Consider the following 17,102-nt stretch of genomic DNA (forward strand, 5'->3'; position numbering starts at 1 on the left):
AAGCATTTTTCGCTCTTTTCCAAATCAGTCCTGAACTTTCCGATGTGTTTCAGTCAAATCGCAGTTTTTCCAGTATTTTCCATGCAGTCCAGAATTTTTCAGTCGATCCTAATCAGCCCAGGGAACTTTTTGATTTGTCTCGATTCAGCCCCTGGGACATTTTTCTCCTTTTCAGATCAGCCCAAAACTTTCAAATCCGTTTCAGACGAGTCCTGGTCCATTTTCAGTAACTTTTACACAGTCCCGAATCTTTCCAGAATATTTAAATCAGTCCCGAAACTTTTCAATCTGTTTCAGTTTAGTCCCTGAAATATTTTTCACTTTTCAGATCAGCTCACAATTTACAAATTCATTTAAAACAAGTCCTGGGCTATCTTGGCCTTTTCTGAGCAGTCCCTAAGTTTTCCGAAATTTTTCGATCATCCCAAGGAACTTTTCAAGTTGTTTCAGTTTAGTCCCTGAAATTTTGACCGAATTTTCAAATCAGCCCGGTTCTTTTGAAATTGTTCAATTCAGTCCTTGGACATTTTCTAAAGATGTGCAACCCTTCCTACTTGGATCTCCGGCCGGTGATGTGCATGTCCTCATTTATTATGTTTTTGTCTCGTTCGTTATATATATATAACATGATAATACGTACTCTTTTGATATTTTCCCGCTTCCATGAGTCTGTGCCGTTTTTACGATTCCGTTAATATCATGTTTATGTATGCTTGTATGCGCTTTCTCGTGATCATGGCGGCACCGACTATATAAAATATGTATGTTTATTGTGATTGATATGATCATGTATTCTTGCTTCGTATTTAGACGCGTTCTTTTTAATTGAAAACCCCACATGAATCGATTTAATCATGCAAACTCGGCCTAAAATTAATCTTTAAATTTCAAGACGGTCGGAAATTAGAGTTTTATCTAACGGTCCACCAATGGCCATTCCGACGGCTCAAAATCCGTAAATTAAAGCATTTGGCAAATTTTAATTAATGTAATCGATGATTCCACCAACGGAGTAATTGAGACGTTCATGCGATTAATTAACTCACTTGACCCCAATAACTTTGCACGAATTGGTAATTAACCAGTAACACTCGTCGATAGGTTGCAAACATACGTTAGTGCCCTTCTCAAAATTCGCAATTTTACAAAACCCGAGACACGCAATCCGATGTGGCATGGATGTCTAGGAAGGACTTGCACGTCCTAACTCGAGGCTTCACCTGATTTCAGGTAACTCAAGTCGGGGCATGGAAGTTCTTTTGAGATCACTTTCGGATAGATCGATCGGTTCTTTGGCTCTTTTAGGGTTCTTACAAAACCCTAGAAGATCTAGGGAATTGATCGGCACCGGTAACAGGCCGAGGCGGCCCGCATTGCGCAATCTCTCTTTTCTGAAATAATTTTTACTACAAGGGAAAAAACGTAGATTTGCAGCTTAGCGACATCCCTATGGTTAGAATAAGAGCAAGACTACAGTGTCAGGGTAGGGATGGTCTACCTATCTAGGTGCAGGTTCATCTGCATAGCCCTCTCTATCCGACCGATGAGTTTTTGTTATTCTAGCATAGTCTCGGGTAGTTAGATCAAGTAGTTTTTCTCAAAATACAAATACCAGACTAATTGTGTACTTGGTTTACGACAAAAATGGGCAATATTGGGTTAGGCAATGGTTTATGGGCGTAATCCATGTTCTATAATAATCTGTAACAATCGTAGTGTCATAATACAAAACGATCCTAAAAGCAACCCACAAATACAAGACTTGACTACAGACATCACGTTGATCAAGTCATCGGAAAATAATGCCAAATGCGAAATACTCTCCCGGGGCGATTCTTGATCTATTCATACCTTGTACCCACTTTTGTCTGCTTTAGGGTAGGATTTGCATGCCAAGATACCCTGGTTAATAATCGATTAATTCACGTAAATCCAGTAATAACAAAACCCCATTGTTAGTTTATTTGTTACATTCTTACACTTGTTTGTTATGTGGATCAAGCCCGATCTTTTATGATACGATTCATACGGGGTCCAATGCCCTTAACCGTCGATCACGGGGTCCAATCCCCCAAACACTGAACGCGCATCTTAATTTCAATTTCGGTCTTTTCAAACCACACGGCGAGCACGAGTGGAATAATGACCGAATACGAACCAACCGGGATTCAGTTGTAATTTGCATTTTATTTATTTGAGAGAACAATGTAAGGGTTTATGTTGTACATTCATTCATGTAAGAATCCCGGTCGGAAAGTGGACAGTCAGAGCGTTTCTTCGAATTTACAGTGTCAAAACGGGCAAGTCGAGTGCAACCCTAAATCATGCGGTAAATAAATAAAATGGCAAGCCTAGCAAGCTAGAGTACTGAAAGGGCATGTGGGATATAGGCCCACACGTTATAAAACCCCCGAATTCGTAATTTTTGGTTCTGCACTGACTATTACCTTGGCATACTAGGTGTATCCCATACCCCTAGACCCGGGCGACTCACCGGCCCTCGACTTTCGGGTCGTAAATAGGTAGTGGCGACTCTTTCTCACGTGCGTCCGTCGCGCGTCTCCAGGAAGGTGGACACTCCTAAGCCGCGTTGCATTTAGAGGCGCGCATGCGTGCCCCGATGAGATGAAATTCGGGTGCGCACAAATACGACCCTAATAGCCTGGACTGTAACATGGTGTCTACTCTCCCAGCTGTGTTTGGAGGGGAGTGCTAGGGAAGAACTCAAGGAGACTTGCTAGATGATATGCCTGTTTACAAAGAGTTGGACCTATGAGGTTTCAAAGATCTCATGCAGGAGGACTCTAAAACAGGTCAGGATGATTTATTTTATTTGAGTGACCTGCGCCTGCGCGGGCTACCCGTCTTTATCCATGGCTCAAAGGGTTTCGACTACTCTAACCTTAGGGTTGTCGGTAAATCACAAACTGATCGTCGTGCCCTTGAGTCGAAAAAAATGTACTCGCGTGGAGGTGAATCGAGACTGTACGACACAGACTGTCGAGGTCAGTAGCCGGTGTCGATCGATCCCTTGGACCCCGAAGGAACTAAGAGACCGATCGTTTTGCCCAGAAGTGGTCTAAGAAGAACTCCCATGTTTCGATTCGAGCCGCCTCAAATCGGGCCTGGATTCAAGTAAGGAGCGCGAATCCTTGCTACGCGTGTCATGTGTATCGGTATTTTGTTAAAAATGTGGGTTTTAAAATGGGCACAACCACCAGTTCGTGATTAATCGACTCGATTACTAGTTATTAGCTGATTCATGACATTTAATTAAATATCGAGTGGTTTAATTAATCGAATGAGTCGTCCCAATTACTACGTTCGTGAAACTAATTAAATTGAGTGAACTATCAAATGCTTTTGGATTTGTGGGTTTCGAATCATTGAATCGATCATGGATGTACGGTCTGAAAGGGATTCTAATCCCCAATCATTTTAATTATTTGAAAACGACTAGCGACACGAGGACCATAACGGGTCCTCACGAGTCAAGGATGCTTGGTCAAGAATGGCCGAGAGCCCCTTGGGCCTAGTGGGCCCATGATGGTCCACATGACCCGAGTCCATGCATATTTCGTACATAACGAGTTAAATGAGCCATTAATCGTTAAAATGTGTACGCAGGGGAATTGAGATTACACGAAAAAATCAAGAAACAAAGTTAAATCGGGAGAGGTTGGCCCAAGGTGGGTCAAGGGGTTCTCGACCTCTCCTTCAAGGGAATGGCCGAGAGGCCCATTGATCCCGCCTAGAGTCTCATGCGGTCTCATTGCCCCAATTTTAATTGTTTTTCACATGCTCCAGTCATCAAACAAGATAATAATAAACATATAAGAAGCCAGTACTGCCATGATAGCGGGAAATACATGTAACATACATAAACATGCATAAAACACAATATTAAACGGATCAATAAAATGACATTGGCACAAAAAACGAGGAAACGTAAACATATGGGAAATGATTACAATCGAGGAGAAGGAGCCCGTCACAGGCTTAAGAGAGCCAATGAGGCTCTCGACCACCTTCCTTAGGATATGGCAAAGAGGCCGTATGGCTTTCTCAAGCCATGACGGTCTCCTCAACCTCGATCCTAACCTTCTCCTGTCATGCTAACACATAATATAGCACTAAATGATCATGCAAGCAAGTTTACGACATTTTTTAACAAATCATGCATTAAGTCGATCGAAGATCGCCTTATCACCCCACAAAACTCGGAAACTAAAAGTTCTAACTCCTCTAAGTCGATAGAATGTTATACCTATGCCTCAAAGTGTAAATTAAAAGCTCGGTGGCTTGGTGGAGGTGCAAGGTGGTCGGGTGACTTGGTAGAGCCAAGAAGAACTTGGTTGGGTCGCGGATGGAAAGAACTAAATGGGTGGCTTGGCGGGGCCGCGATGGTCGTGCACGGTGGCTCACGAGAGCGAAGGGACCCTTGGACACGTGCTAAGGTGGTGCTGGTCTGGGGGTGCAGCGGACTGACCCGTCCAATAGAGAACCCGAGAGAAAAATAGAGAGAAACTCAAGAGGAGAGGAGGAGCCGGAAGGTGGCTATGCAAGAGGGGACGGCTTTTGGACAGTGACCTCCTTGTCAAGGGGAAGAGAAAGGGTCGTTGGTGGCCGATCCAAGGATGTGGGACAACTCACTAAAGTCGTGGAGGAAGGGAACTCACCTGGAAAGAAAGAAAGCAGGAGGAACTGCCACTTACCAGGTCTGATTCTGACTGGAGGAGGCTTCAAATGGAGAAAGTAACATCACTAATGGACTCGGGAGGTCGAAAACATGTGGGATATGTGGTTTATTTCAATTTCGGGTCGGATCGAGAAGCAATCACCGAAAACTCGAGTGGTTTCCCCGCAAGAAGTGGTTGTTTCCAACCCTATAGAGCAGTTGCCGAGTTTGAGGGGTTGAGAGGAAGCAAGAGAGCTTGAGACTTAGAGAAAGAATGAGTTGTAGAGTATGGAAGAGTTGTCTTCCAATTAGGCTTATGTATGCGGGTTAATGAGCAAAGCAAATCAAGATTATGGGTGATTAAGGTAGCTTAAGGGTGGCCGCCGAAATTTTTTAAGAGGGGAAAGAGTGAGCTAGATCCACATTTGAGGGAAAAGTAGAAGAAGAGATGGATGGAATGTAGTCCTTAGTCTACAAGATATGGAGCAAGGATCCCTAAAATGAGGAAAAGCGAAAGCAGAGGGCTAGGGGTGCCCGGCCAAGGGCAAGGGCCCGTGGGTCCTACAGTGGGTCAAGGGGAGTCATAAAGTTCAGGTCTCAGTTAGTTGCGCGTTCGAGCTTTGTGACCCGAATGGACCACGCATTGCAGATGTCAGCGATGAGAGGATTCCAACGAGACTAATATCAATATATTTTGCTTAGACAGATGACTTGAGGGTCCAGAGGCTTGGGAGTCACTTTTGCTCTATTCAAGTGATTTAAGCAAAGTTAATTGTTTTTGTCGACCTTTTGCGTGTCTACATTCTACGCCAATTGTTTTGATATGCTTTGCCATCGAAGCGGAATAGTTAACTCCGCTGCCTCCACCAAAAATGGCGAACCAGAGACAATCCAGGGAGCTGCAATCAGACTTCTCTAACTATTTCTTGAGTTTCTCGAGATGTCCAGAAGCCATTGTGTTCTCCATTTGTCGAAAACGAGTCTCACAGATTTGTTAGGCAGCGTTTGAGACCTTTTTGGAGCTACTCGGGAAGTCTGAACGATTTGTACAGTCCGATCTGAAATGTCCTCCCTGGCTCTTGGGGTCACTGGGACCGGCCGAGTTTGATCTTGAGTGTTAACATTTCGCCTGATAAGCCATCAGTTCAAGAACCTCACTGAAAGGACCGCTTTTTCCACTCAGGATTCACTCGTGAAGCGAAGATTTCCAAAGAATAGTCCAAAGTGGGCTCCAAGGTCTTGAGAACCCCTAGGCCTGGCCAGACCTGTTCTCAGGCATCCACGATTTGCCTGACAAGTCGGTGACTCAGGAGCCTCGTTAAAAAGGTCGTCTGCGATTACTCGAGAGCACTCCAGCTGAAGCATATGATTTGCAAAATGCTCTTCATTAGTTTGGCACCATGAGAAATTTTTAGAGCCCCATATTGGATACTTTGCAATGGTCCGATGAGCCGGCATTGAATAACGTTGCTAGAGTCAATTTCTGTTAGCATGAGATCACACATCATTTGGGCTCTCCAGCTACTCTTTGGGATCTGTGGAGAACCCTGAGGCCTTCCATACTATCATGCTGCGGGGTTGTCTGATTAACCCTGTCGACCCGGCTATGAATAGTAATTGGAGGTCTACCGAGCCATCCTTTGTTAGAGTTCCGAGAGTCGTAGTCGAAAACCCTGTTAATGTCCCTTCCTAAAGCCGGTGGACCAAAACAGGATGCTGATAGGACCCTATCTAAGGACTCACCTGATGTAGTGAAGGATCTAACTAATGTATCAACGAGATTGATATACAAAAAGGACATAACTGATGTAAAAAGGATCCAATCGATGTAAATTTCATAACTTAAGGATCCTCATGGAAAAGTTAACTCAATGGACCAAATTGATTGTTTATTCTATTTATTAGTTATAATTATGGGATAAGGGGTATTTTGGCACGACATATAACAAATTAACTCATGACCAAATTGACCATTTAATCTATTTATTAGTTATAAATATGGGACAAGGGGTATTTTGGCGCGACATATAACAAATGGGGTGTATTAGCTAAATAAGGGATGGAAATAGTCACAGGCTAAGGAAAAATAAATTCCGAACATTTTTGTATGAATTCATTTTCTACTTTTTTGCCTTTAGTTTGTTGATTGACCAAAAATACTTTCATGTTGACCAAATAATTTTGTGTTACCAAAGATAGGAAAATGAGGAATTCACTTTCCTACAAAATATTTTTCTCGAAACTAACGGAGGGTTACTTGTTAATGGAATAGTTTCCCTCATATTTTTTCAGCTGAAGCATAGCCCATCTCATCCAGTCGATAGAAACGTAAGACGATGAAATTCAAATTGAAATTTTGCGCCATATAAGCCTCAGGGTCCAGGAGAATCCTCTTCTTAGTATATATAGTATACTAACCTTCCAATTTCATGAACCTAACTGGAAAAGGAGATGCTTGTCAAGCCTCGCGAGCCTAACTAGACAAGAAAATGTACGCTAAAGCGATACGAGCAACTTCAAATCAAATCTCATACCAAAGGTAAAGATAAGTCTTGCGAGTTCTCCGTGACAATATCACAGATGATAGAAGGAAGTGGGATAGCACAATATGAATCACCCCCACCTAATATTTCAGAATTTACAAAATTAGCATCCCTTTGATAATTTCAGTATGTCAGAAGTACCATCGTAGAGGTCGTCCTGATTGCATTAATCAACAACTTCGAAATTAGTAGAGATGGATATGCAAAGCAATCAGACCCCATACACAGGTCACCTTCGGTTACTCTTTCCACTTTTGATATTGTCCAGGATGAATTCGATCACCTCCTCCATCATGGCTCTGCGATTCGCTTAGAAATTCCAGAACTCGTGGACGCCAGTTTTTCTACTTGAGTTGTATTAATTTACTTCCATCAAGGCTGTGACAATGGTATCGTATGCTGCCTCTCCCAACTCTAGCTTAAGTTCCTGCAGTTTTTCATTTCGTTTGTCGATGATCTCCTACAACCAAACATAAAAAATTCCAAGTCATTTGATGAGATAAACAACAAAGAATTCGTTGTCATATCCACAAGCTATATAAGCATGGCACGAAATATATCTTAATTGTCTACACATAAATGCCCCATCAAAGCAACGGCAGATGTATATTCGAGTCCCAGAATAAGTAATAAAAGAAAAGGAGACCAACTGATCATACTACAGCCTTTCCTTTAATGTCAACGACTTTCATTGGATGCCAACTAGGATCCCCTAATTGAGACTCCCACAGGCTGATTAATGCAGCTGCTCGGGTCTCCGCTTCCTCAGAAGAGAACCTTTGCCTACAAGCATCCTGAAATGGCTTCCTATCAAGTTCCCCCAACCTCTTCATCCCAATGTTCATTCCTGCACCCAGCAGCCCTTGCATGGCCTTCATATGAAAGTACGGGCTCTTAAGTAACCAAGAAACTGAAGTTTGTAGACTAAAATTTGGTTATATAACTAAAATAGCATTAGTGTAAAAAATTGATAATTTCCAACCCATAGTAAGACTGATTGGGTTAAACTGAAAAGAAAATAGATGAGTACCGAAATGAGAAATCTATGAGTTTCTTGTAGTTGATTTCTGGACTCAATGCCTCTACGTAGTAAAGCCTCGTTTTCTTCCTCTCTACAGCTTAGATTCTCGACCTTCTCCTCCAATTCATCTGAAATCTCTTTCATCTTGACCCGAATCACTTCATTATCCCGATCTGTCAGATGCTTCATCACTTCAAGTCTTCCTTTCAACTCTTGAATTTCCATCTCCAGCTTTTGCTTGTCATTGAGCTGCCTTTCCATGTCCAGTAACTTTCTTAAGGCAACCTCTTTTTCATTCTGTATTTGACATTTTTATCCTCGTCAATAACACTAGCACAAAAATTATTGAGTACTAAGACGCTGGTTAATAAGATGTCCAGACACAAAATCTCACACCTTTTGCTTTTCCACCAGCCTGCGAACATTCTCATCGGACCTTTGCTGCTCTGTTGAGGCCAACTCTAGTGAAATATTCCTCACTTCATTCTACACAGAGAATTATGAGTGTGGATCTTAATAAACTTGCCAATAGCCCACTCTAAAAAGATAAACCAACAATTCGAGAAAGGATTGCAAAACAAATAGGACACTGATAATAATGGATTAAATTTTCAACATACTGAACATTACAATCGTGGCAGCATCACCTTTTTCTTGTCATCATCTAGCTTCTGCCTCTCACGTTCGAGCTTCACGTTTATTAAGGTCTCTACTCCAGGATTCAATTTCTCTCCTCTTCTTCTCCAACTCATATTGCATTTTCTCCTGCTCTTCCAGTAACTGTTGGATCTTATCTCGGGCCAGGGCTGCAGCTTCATTTCCTCTGCCATAAAATCAGAACAGCTTTGAACTTGCAAACCATCTTATCTGTATATAACGAAAGAAAAGAAACTCGACGGTACTAAATTTTGTCCATAAGCATCATTTAGTTGCAGTCTTAGCCTCATAGCTCACTAGTTTGAACTCCTAATCTGATGACCAATAAAATGCAAGCAAAAGATTCATGCACCTTAAATCATATAAACACAAAGAGAGAGAGAGAGAGAGAGAGAGAGACCTCCAGAGATGTCATTAACAATCCTGTCCTTCTCTTCAAGCACCCGCTTCAGAGACACTGAACTCTCATTGAACTTGTACTGCATATTATCAAGAGTCTTATTAGTCATGTCTATTTCATCTGTCAGGTTGGAAACTACATTACTCTGTCTTTGATCGGATTCCTGGACAATATCCCTTATGCTCCTCAACTTCCCCATCTTCCATAGGTAGTCACCAACTGGCCCTTCCGCTTCATAGTCATGGGGATGAGCACACCAAGCATAAGGGCTTCGCCAGGGCTTCATCTCTTGTGCAATCCAATCACTCTTACCATAGTGATCAGCAAGAAATTCCTTCTCAAACTCCACGGCACCAAAATATCCACTCCAATCACCATTAGAACTGCTTCTTCTTCCCAGAACAAAAGGGGCACCTTACCGTGCCACTGGGACCCTTCACCTGCTAGAAACCGCTTTGCAGTTGTTCATGCAGCTTTTCCATCTCGCTATCGCTGTAGTCCGAGTCTCCCTCGCTAGTCAGGTCCATATCACCTGTGGTTGGAACATTGTAGTAAGACATGATCAGCAAAGGAACTTGACAGCCACCAATATCAATACATCCGCACAGAATACAAACGATTACAACCTATAATTCCACGAACTGATTTCCAAGGCACAGGAAATCAGAAGAAATACTACGAAAATAAACCCTCTTTCTCACTCTCTGTGGATCTCACTCTGCATTCTTCGCCCCCTTCGTTCTCTGCCTCCCATTTCCCGAGTTATCACTTAACTAGGGTCGTTCGAGAATGCACTATTGGCTTGCTTTTGATGCTCCTTCTTAACCCTCCCTAACCGACCAGCCGTACAAGGACACTCTCCGGTTCAGGGAGAAGGCAGAATAAAACCAAAAAGCCAGCAAAAATCAACAGTCTCCGATCAGCAAATGAACTTGATGGCCACCAGCATCTATACGTACACACAGAATACAAACGATTACAACCTATAATTCCACGATCTGGTTTCCAAGACGCAGAAAATCAGAAGAAATATCACAAAAACGAAACCCTATTTCTCGCTCTCTGTGGAACTCGCGCTGCATTCATCGCTCCGTCTGTCCTTCTCCTCCTCCTTCACTGTCTTTTCTTACTCGCCTCCCCTCTGCCTCACATTTCCCGAGTTATCACTTTATTAGGGTTGTTAATGCACTAAATAGCTTGTTTTTTCATGCCCCTTCGTGACCCTCCCTAACCCGCAATACGAACAAGCCGGAAAAGGGCACTCGCTTGTTCAGGCAAAAGACGGAAGGAAACCGAAAAGCCAGCAATCAACAGTCGCCGACCAGAGGGATGGAAGAAGGGCTAAACAAAAGCGCTCGTCTTTCGAAAAACTGACAATGCGGAAGCGAAATTTGACGAGAGGGAGAGCAGGAGACTGACCGAAGGGAGTGGCTTGAGCGGCACGCCAGTCGGGTTGAGTGGACGGTTTTTGAAGTGGGACTGGGCTGGATGAAGAGAGAGAGAGAGAGAGAGAGAGAGAACTCTGTATGTAATTGTAAAAAACGGGACGGCGATGAAAAAGTCGGATTAAACTGTTGAAAAGGGGGAAGACAAAGAGACGAAGACGGGGTGGCCTACCCAGTTTTACCACCATCAAAAATAAGAAGGATTTGTTTATTTTTCAAATAATAATTTTATATATCTCAACTTTCCTCGACAGTATAATTATTATAATTTTATTTTTTCTTATTATTTAATAATAATTTTTACTCATATTTTTTCATAAATATTTTTATAATTAATTTTTTAATAAAAAAATTTTCATATACTTTTTATTATCAATTTTTTTAATGATAAATTTATCATCTACTTTCATGTGTATAAGCATATATACATTTTTTATATATCAATTTATTTGTCAACACTTTTAATCATTACACAATATCAAATTCAGTTTGATCACTTATCATACTCGAAAATCAAGCGCAAACTTAATAATCAATCAATAGTCAATAGAAGCTCGATCAATGCAGATGAGGTGGGCATTAGAAATCCCCAATAGTTGGAATGAAGTTGATACACCCAGAGCTGGAGGGGGTGTATCAAAAAACATAACAGCCTAATAGTGTGATAAATATCAGTCGAGCAAAGTAGTCAGCAAGTGCACTGGCCTCTCGAAAGGTATGTTGCATCCTAGAGCTAGCGGAGCCCTTGAAGGAGATTTCTGCAATGAAGATATATAGGCATTAGTGCAAGATTCTCATGAGATATACCCTTGACAAGTTTCTCGATCATCTTTGTATCCAGGTCTACAAGAATATATTGGATATCTAAAATCACACACTTCTGCTCAAGCTCCGAACTTTTTTCTTGGTGAATTAACTTTTTTTTTTCCCTCTTTCTTCCTAATTCCACGATTCAAACAAGGCCCTCATGGACAGGGAGATAGGAAAAAAGAAATAAATGAGAGTAGAAAAGGCAAGAATTGCGTTTAATTACGGGAAAGAAAAACTAATTTTGGATCAATTTCTTCCTAAATGTTATACGCTTTGTTCCCGTTAGTCCTAACGTCTATTTTTCCATCCGATCACTTTTCTGTCCAAAAATTTCTTAGAAAGATAATAATTTAATTTGAAAAATGGAAAAACTAATAAAAATTTAAAAATTTAAAAATTGAAACGAAAGATCCGAGAAATTAAAGGGAGTGCGGGACGAGGCCGCCGGAGACTTGTCAGCGGCCTCCCTTCAGCTTCAAGGTTATCGTCAACCTCTCGGGTCACCACCAACCTCAAGGAGGGAGGATGGCCGCCAGTGAGGTCCCATGCCCCAAAAATTGTGGGTTCCCCAGCGGAAACATGGGAAAAGCATGTGGGCCATTGTGCGTGTTGCCATCCAAATATATTCTTACACCCATTATATGAATGAAAAAGTTGCTCCCTATGCACAAATTTCCCTTGATATTATGCTACCTCTTTTCCCTCCTTGTAATCCAATAACTTCTTAATCAAGCGGTTTAAACAAAACTAAAATTTGGAAGTAGCAACATTGAAATAAAGGTTCTAACTTCCAATAATATGTCATCACACACAACACCCTCTCTCTCTCCATTAAAGACGCTAAACTTGAACTTTACCCTTCAGCCAAACACAAAATACAAGCCTTGTCAATCCTTTTCTTTAGTTCCTTCCACTTCAGCCATGAGAAGAGATATATGGATCTCCATGGATTGCATGAACAATGCAAAAACTTAATATATATATATATATATATTCACACACTTCAATATCTGACACATATATATAAACATAAAAATATTAAATAATTAAATACTGTCATTAAAAACTGGGAAGATGACACAAAAAATCACAAATTTTACATTTTACGTTTTACCACGAACTAATTTTTTTGCTAAGAAATACATAGACTTCTTATTTATTACACCACGTACTATCTGTCCATTATTTCATCAACCTTGATGATGTGGCCTACTGATGGAGCTGATGTGGCTAACAGTAGCATATGTGTCCGTTTATGTGTAGGAGTGAGTTGGCTAAGTGGGGTCCCATAACGCAAAATGACTTTGCTTGTCCTCTATTCCTCTACTTCCTCTCTTGTCCAGTTATTGACAAAATCGTCAACTTGCTACACTCCCTCTTCGTCTTCTTCCCCATCCTTCTTCCACCTCTCGGTGGCCCTCCATTACCAAAAGCTTTCAACTGCCACCATCGCCATAGCTCTCAAGCTCTCCGCTACACAAATCAAACCTCCCCTAATCTAATTTCTTCTTAACTGACGAAGACAAATCTCTACGACTAGATTGAAGAACAAGACAAGTTCAACATCGAACACTCGAACCAACAACATCAAAGAAATGGGATTAAAAACCACCCTCACGAGTAAACAGCAATGATAGCATCCAACAATTGTGCACAAACACTGCAGCTTTGGTGTCGTTAATTGCTTTACAGATTCCCTAGAGGGTCTAAAGTTGGATGCGAAGCAAAGAGAAGAAGTAAAAGCCAAGAGGGAGAAGGTCATGACAAGCTTCATCACCGATAATGGTCTCACTAAAACTTAGTCGGGTCCTTCTGTGTATTACTTGCTTTTTTTGAGGAATGAAGATCTCGGGAATAAGAGTGATCTACATATGGCCATCAGTAATTGATTTGGCCTAAGCTGGTTGATGCGAAGTCTTCACATGTGTATATATACTGTTCATTTTCCCGACTCAAATTGTTCCACAACAAGAACATGTTGGGGAATTTTCAAACTTATTAATTTGAAGTTGGCCGACAATTATTATAATATTGGAAAAGTGGGGCAAATGTGTAAATAATAAAATTTATGGTACCAAGTTGTGAGAGATGAATTTTTTTATGACAAAAAGTGTTTAAAAAGACAGTTTGTTATCTACTTATATCCTTTCAAACATAAAGTCATCCACCTTCACCCGAAGAGACATCTGCCTTCGATAAGACACAAAGTATCTTATAAATTGTTATTTTTCGTATCAAATGGTACAAACAAAACATTTTCATTAAAAATGATCTTGCCTCCCCTCTCTCTCATCTTTCTTGGATCGCTCTCCTTTTTGGTCTGCTACAGAAGGCTTAGAAAGAGATTCTATGATCCTGCAAACATCTGCATTTGCTCAAGAGAACTATTTCGTCAGTGCAAGATGCAGTAAGTCATTGGCTTCTTTGTATTTTGGAGGTTTATTCAAGGAGATCCCTACTGCACACTATTGGTGGGGGCAAATAAAGCCTTAAGCAAAGTGGTTACGTGCCTAGAAGCAATCTCTCCTGTTTGTTCATTTTCGCTAGCCCTGAGATCTTGCTCCAATAGTCTTAAGGCTTTATTCGTTCTTTTAGTGAAAATGGCATTCACCTAGGGAGATGGCTACGAAGTTGGTCAAGTTAGAACGTCCTATAATATTTGTAAGTTAGTTAAGGAAATTTGTTCAAGAATATAAAGTATGTGATTCCAACTAAAAATCTTGTAAAATTTGTTTCGTTAACAAAAGGCACGCCACTATTTATCTTTTATTGTGTGTATCATGATCGCAAGACTCATGTCGAGATCACATGGTTCTGACAATGATATAGAACAACAAGATTGGGTTTGGGAATGAGCGATTAATTGGCTATTTCCCACATGTTAATAGCAGGAATCAAACGCCTCTGTTTCGAGAGCCACGTCGTTGGCACCGTTTGTGGGAACCGAATGAAAAGTTGTCATCTCGATTATATGATGTTCTGGCATGGATGTTGCGGTTGTCTATCCAGTGGAACTTTGAATGGCAGTGCAATGGTGAATTTTCACAAAAGAGACTAACCATCACTGCCAATACTAGAAGAGCACAAAACCAGCCACACTAAAATATAGGGGTGATAGGCTCCGAGTACCCTGTATTTTTCACAATACTCGGACCCTACCCTATAAGGTACAGGTTCCAAGATTTTAAAACCGGACCCTACACTGTAGAATCCTAGAACTGGAACCTACCCGAAACCTGTATTATACCACAGGTTCCGGGTACCCTATTAGAACCTGTAAATTTTTTTGTCTTGCTAAATAAAACCGAAAATGTCATATACATAATCAGTAATCATGACAAATAGAATATTAACAAAGATTTATATTAATCCACAACAACAAAAAAATAATATGTTTCATCAATCCATCGACAAAATTAAATATTCATAATACAATCTCACACAACAAAATATCTCTGTTCTGATTCATTAGAGGAGACAATAATTTTACTCTTTACTCTCTTTTTTTTAATTATAAATAACCGGTTACGGGTACCCTGTAAGCATGAATCGGAACTGGAACCGATTTTCACCGATTCCTGATTTTAATACTCGGAACATACCCTATTTTCAATACTAGCTACCCGACCTTATCCTAACGGGTAGATACCGACCGGTTCCTGGTATACCCGGTACCTGTGCACACCCCTACAAAAATCAATTATCTGAGCACAGGCATTAATCAAAAAAAATTTGAGTGTTTACTTTGTTATAAAGAGTTTGAATCTGGTCAAGTATTGAGCGGTCATAAGAAAACAATATTGGACTCCAACAAACGAGGTCAATCTCAGCATGACGTGTTTTTTATGTCAGTATATGGCAGCATGGCACTTGTGGGGACTATGTGGAAGGCCATGATTTCGACTTTATCGCTTATTGCAATGCATGGGATAATTGCATTAAAAATAAATAAATAAATCTCTATGTGCTTTCTTTGCAATACATGCATGAAAGATGACTGACTTTTACTTAAAGAGATGATTGGAAGTCTAGCACATATGTCGATTTTGCAGTGAATATTAAATTATTATTAATTGATTTGAGACCTGTCGCATAGTGAGTTATTCTGTATGTTGTGATAGTTCTTGATTCTTTTATGCATTTTTCTTTTGTTTGTCTATGCAAAAGTTTGTTATAGTTTCAACAAAAGCATTACTGAGGCCTAAACTAGGTTGAGAAATTACAATTTGTGGCATCGAAAAATTCAATATCTCCTAATGAAGCAAGACAAGCTAGAGAACGTTATTACAAAATGCACACAGAACATAATAGTGTAGCATAATGCTAAACATATTGTGTTAATCGAAATAATTAATAGAAATGCTTATACAATAAATTTCCAAGTGGGGAAGGAGTTTTCATATGTTATATATAGGCAATATTTTATGATAAGACTAATGTAAGTCCGAGAATCAATGTTCTCACAAATGAAATTATTTGGTTGGTACATGGACTTTCTATATATTAGTTTAGGCCATATTATGCCAAGCGACTCATTTTTAATTGAGCGATAAATAATTAAATGTCTTGATCGAGGCAAAATATGATCGATATGTTAATTGGAGGACTCGTAAGGGACTCAATTCAAAGAATTTAAAGGGGGTGGGGTTAAGCCAATATTTTAAAATCATCAATGATGGTATTGCTCGATACAACACTGAGTATTGAGTTCAATGAGGCAAAGCCTATCATATAGATGATTGTAAGCACTATAATATTTTGAAAGATATCCATTCCAAGTAAAGTACTTGGATTTTCCGTGATGAAAAGAGAAGGTTGAGCAAAATGCTCTCAATGGACCTATAACATACTTTTGTTGGAGTGCTTTAATTATGGGGCACTTCCGATAATAAGTGTGAAGTGGTGCCGCTTCTCAGAGCTAGGGCTTGGCTCACGAACACTTATGAAAAGGATACGAATACATAGCCTTTAAAGTGTCAATATAATTCTGAGCACTTGGAGGTGTAGTAATCTTGTGTATGATTGATTGCAAGACTAAATAGAAAGGATCATTGGTTTAAAGCTTGCCTCCCATGCAATTCTAGTTAGTTCGTGCATGAATTCACTAAGTTGAGCTTTAATCGAAAGACACCCGCCGCATTTATGCATGAGATTCCAAGATTACAGAAGGTTTGAAAATGGTGGAGATTGTTGAGAAATTTTAAAACTTCATTAATTTGAAGTTGGCACACAATTATTATAATATTGAAAAAGTGGGGCAAATTTGTAACTAATAAAATTTAGGGCAAATTACAAAAAAAATCCAAATTTTGTAAAATATCTCAGTTTTGTCCTAAATTTTGTTTTGTAACAAAAAAACCATAAATTTTCTAAAATGTCTCAAAAATGACATCCGTTATAACTTCCGTTAATTTTTGCCTACGTGTGACCTACGTGGATTGTTAAATGGACCCACTAGCCTACGTGTGACCTACGTGGACTGTTAAAGGGACCTACCATCAGCAGCAAAAATTGACAGAAGTTATAACGGAGGTCATTTTTGAGACAT

The 17,102-nt window shown here is 40.2% G+C and overlaps 1 protein-coding gene across 7 annotated transcripts; it reads right to left on the reverse strand.

Moving 5' to 3' along the window:
• Positions 1 to 7,183: 7,183 nt before the first annotated feature.
• On the reverse strand, positions 7,184 to 10,869 carry LOC116209814 (factor of DNA methylation 1-like). Of its 7 annotated transcripts, XM_031543523.1 has the most exons (8): positions 10,347 to 10,680; positions 9,926 to 10,248; positions 9,300 to 9,831; positions 8,890 to 9,065; positions 8,639 to 8,728; positions 8,252 to 8,539; positions 7,881 to 8,093; positions 7,184 to 7,681 (listed from the first exon to the last, which is right to left on the reverse strand). In XM_031543523.1, the coding sequence occupies exons 3-8, from the start codon at positions 9,583 to 9,585 to the stop codon at positions 7,580 to 7,582; spliced, it is 1,155 nt and encodes a 384-aa protein (XP_031399383.1). In that variant the 5' UTR covers positions 9,586 to 9,831; positions 9,926 to 10,248; positions 10,347 to 10,680; the 3' UTR covers positions 7,184 to 7,579. The 7 variants fall into 7 exon arrangements, with proteins under 7 accessions (XP_031399383.1, XP_031399385.1, XP_031399381.1 ...); XM_031543525.1 differs by lacking the exons at positions 9,926 to 10,248; positions 10,347 to 10,680 and adding an exon at positions 10,719 to 10,869 and having other exon boundaries at positions 7,892 to 8,093; XM_031543521.1 differs by lacking the exons at positions 9,926 to 10,248; positions 10,347 to 10,680 and adding an exon at positions 10,719 to 10,869.
• Between the last annotated feature and the right edge of the window lie 6,233 nt (positions 10,870 to 17,102).

The sequence above is a fragment of the Punica granatum genome, chromosome 6, assembly GCF_007655135.1.
Source record: "Punica granatum isolate Tunisia-2019 chromosome 6, ASM765513v2, whole genome shotgun sequence".
Lineage (NCBI taxonomy): Eukaryota > Viridiplantae > Streptophyta > Magnoliopsida > Myrtales > Lythraceae > Punica > Punica granatum.

What these genes read in the sequence shown, in the direction of transcription:
- LOC116209814 (XM_031543521.1), bottom strand. Translation starts at nt 9,585, where the DNA reads ATGAAGCCCTGGCGAAGCCCTTATGCTTGGTGTGCTCATCCCCATGAC. An exon ending in TAGATGATGACAAGAAAAAG is followed by an intron (nt 8,729 to 8,889) that starts GTGATGCTGCCA and finishes TTCTCTGTGTAG; the next exon opens with AATGAAGTGAGGAATATTTC. An exon ending in GGCTGGTGGAAAAGCAAAAG is followed by an intron (nt 8,540 to 8,638) that starts GTGTGAGATTTT and finishes TGTCAAATACAG; the next exon opens with AATGAAAAAGAGGTTGCCTT.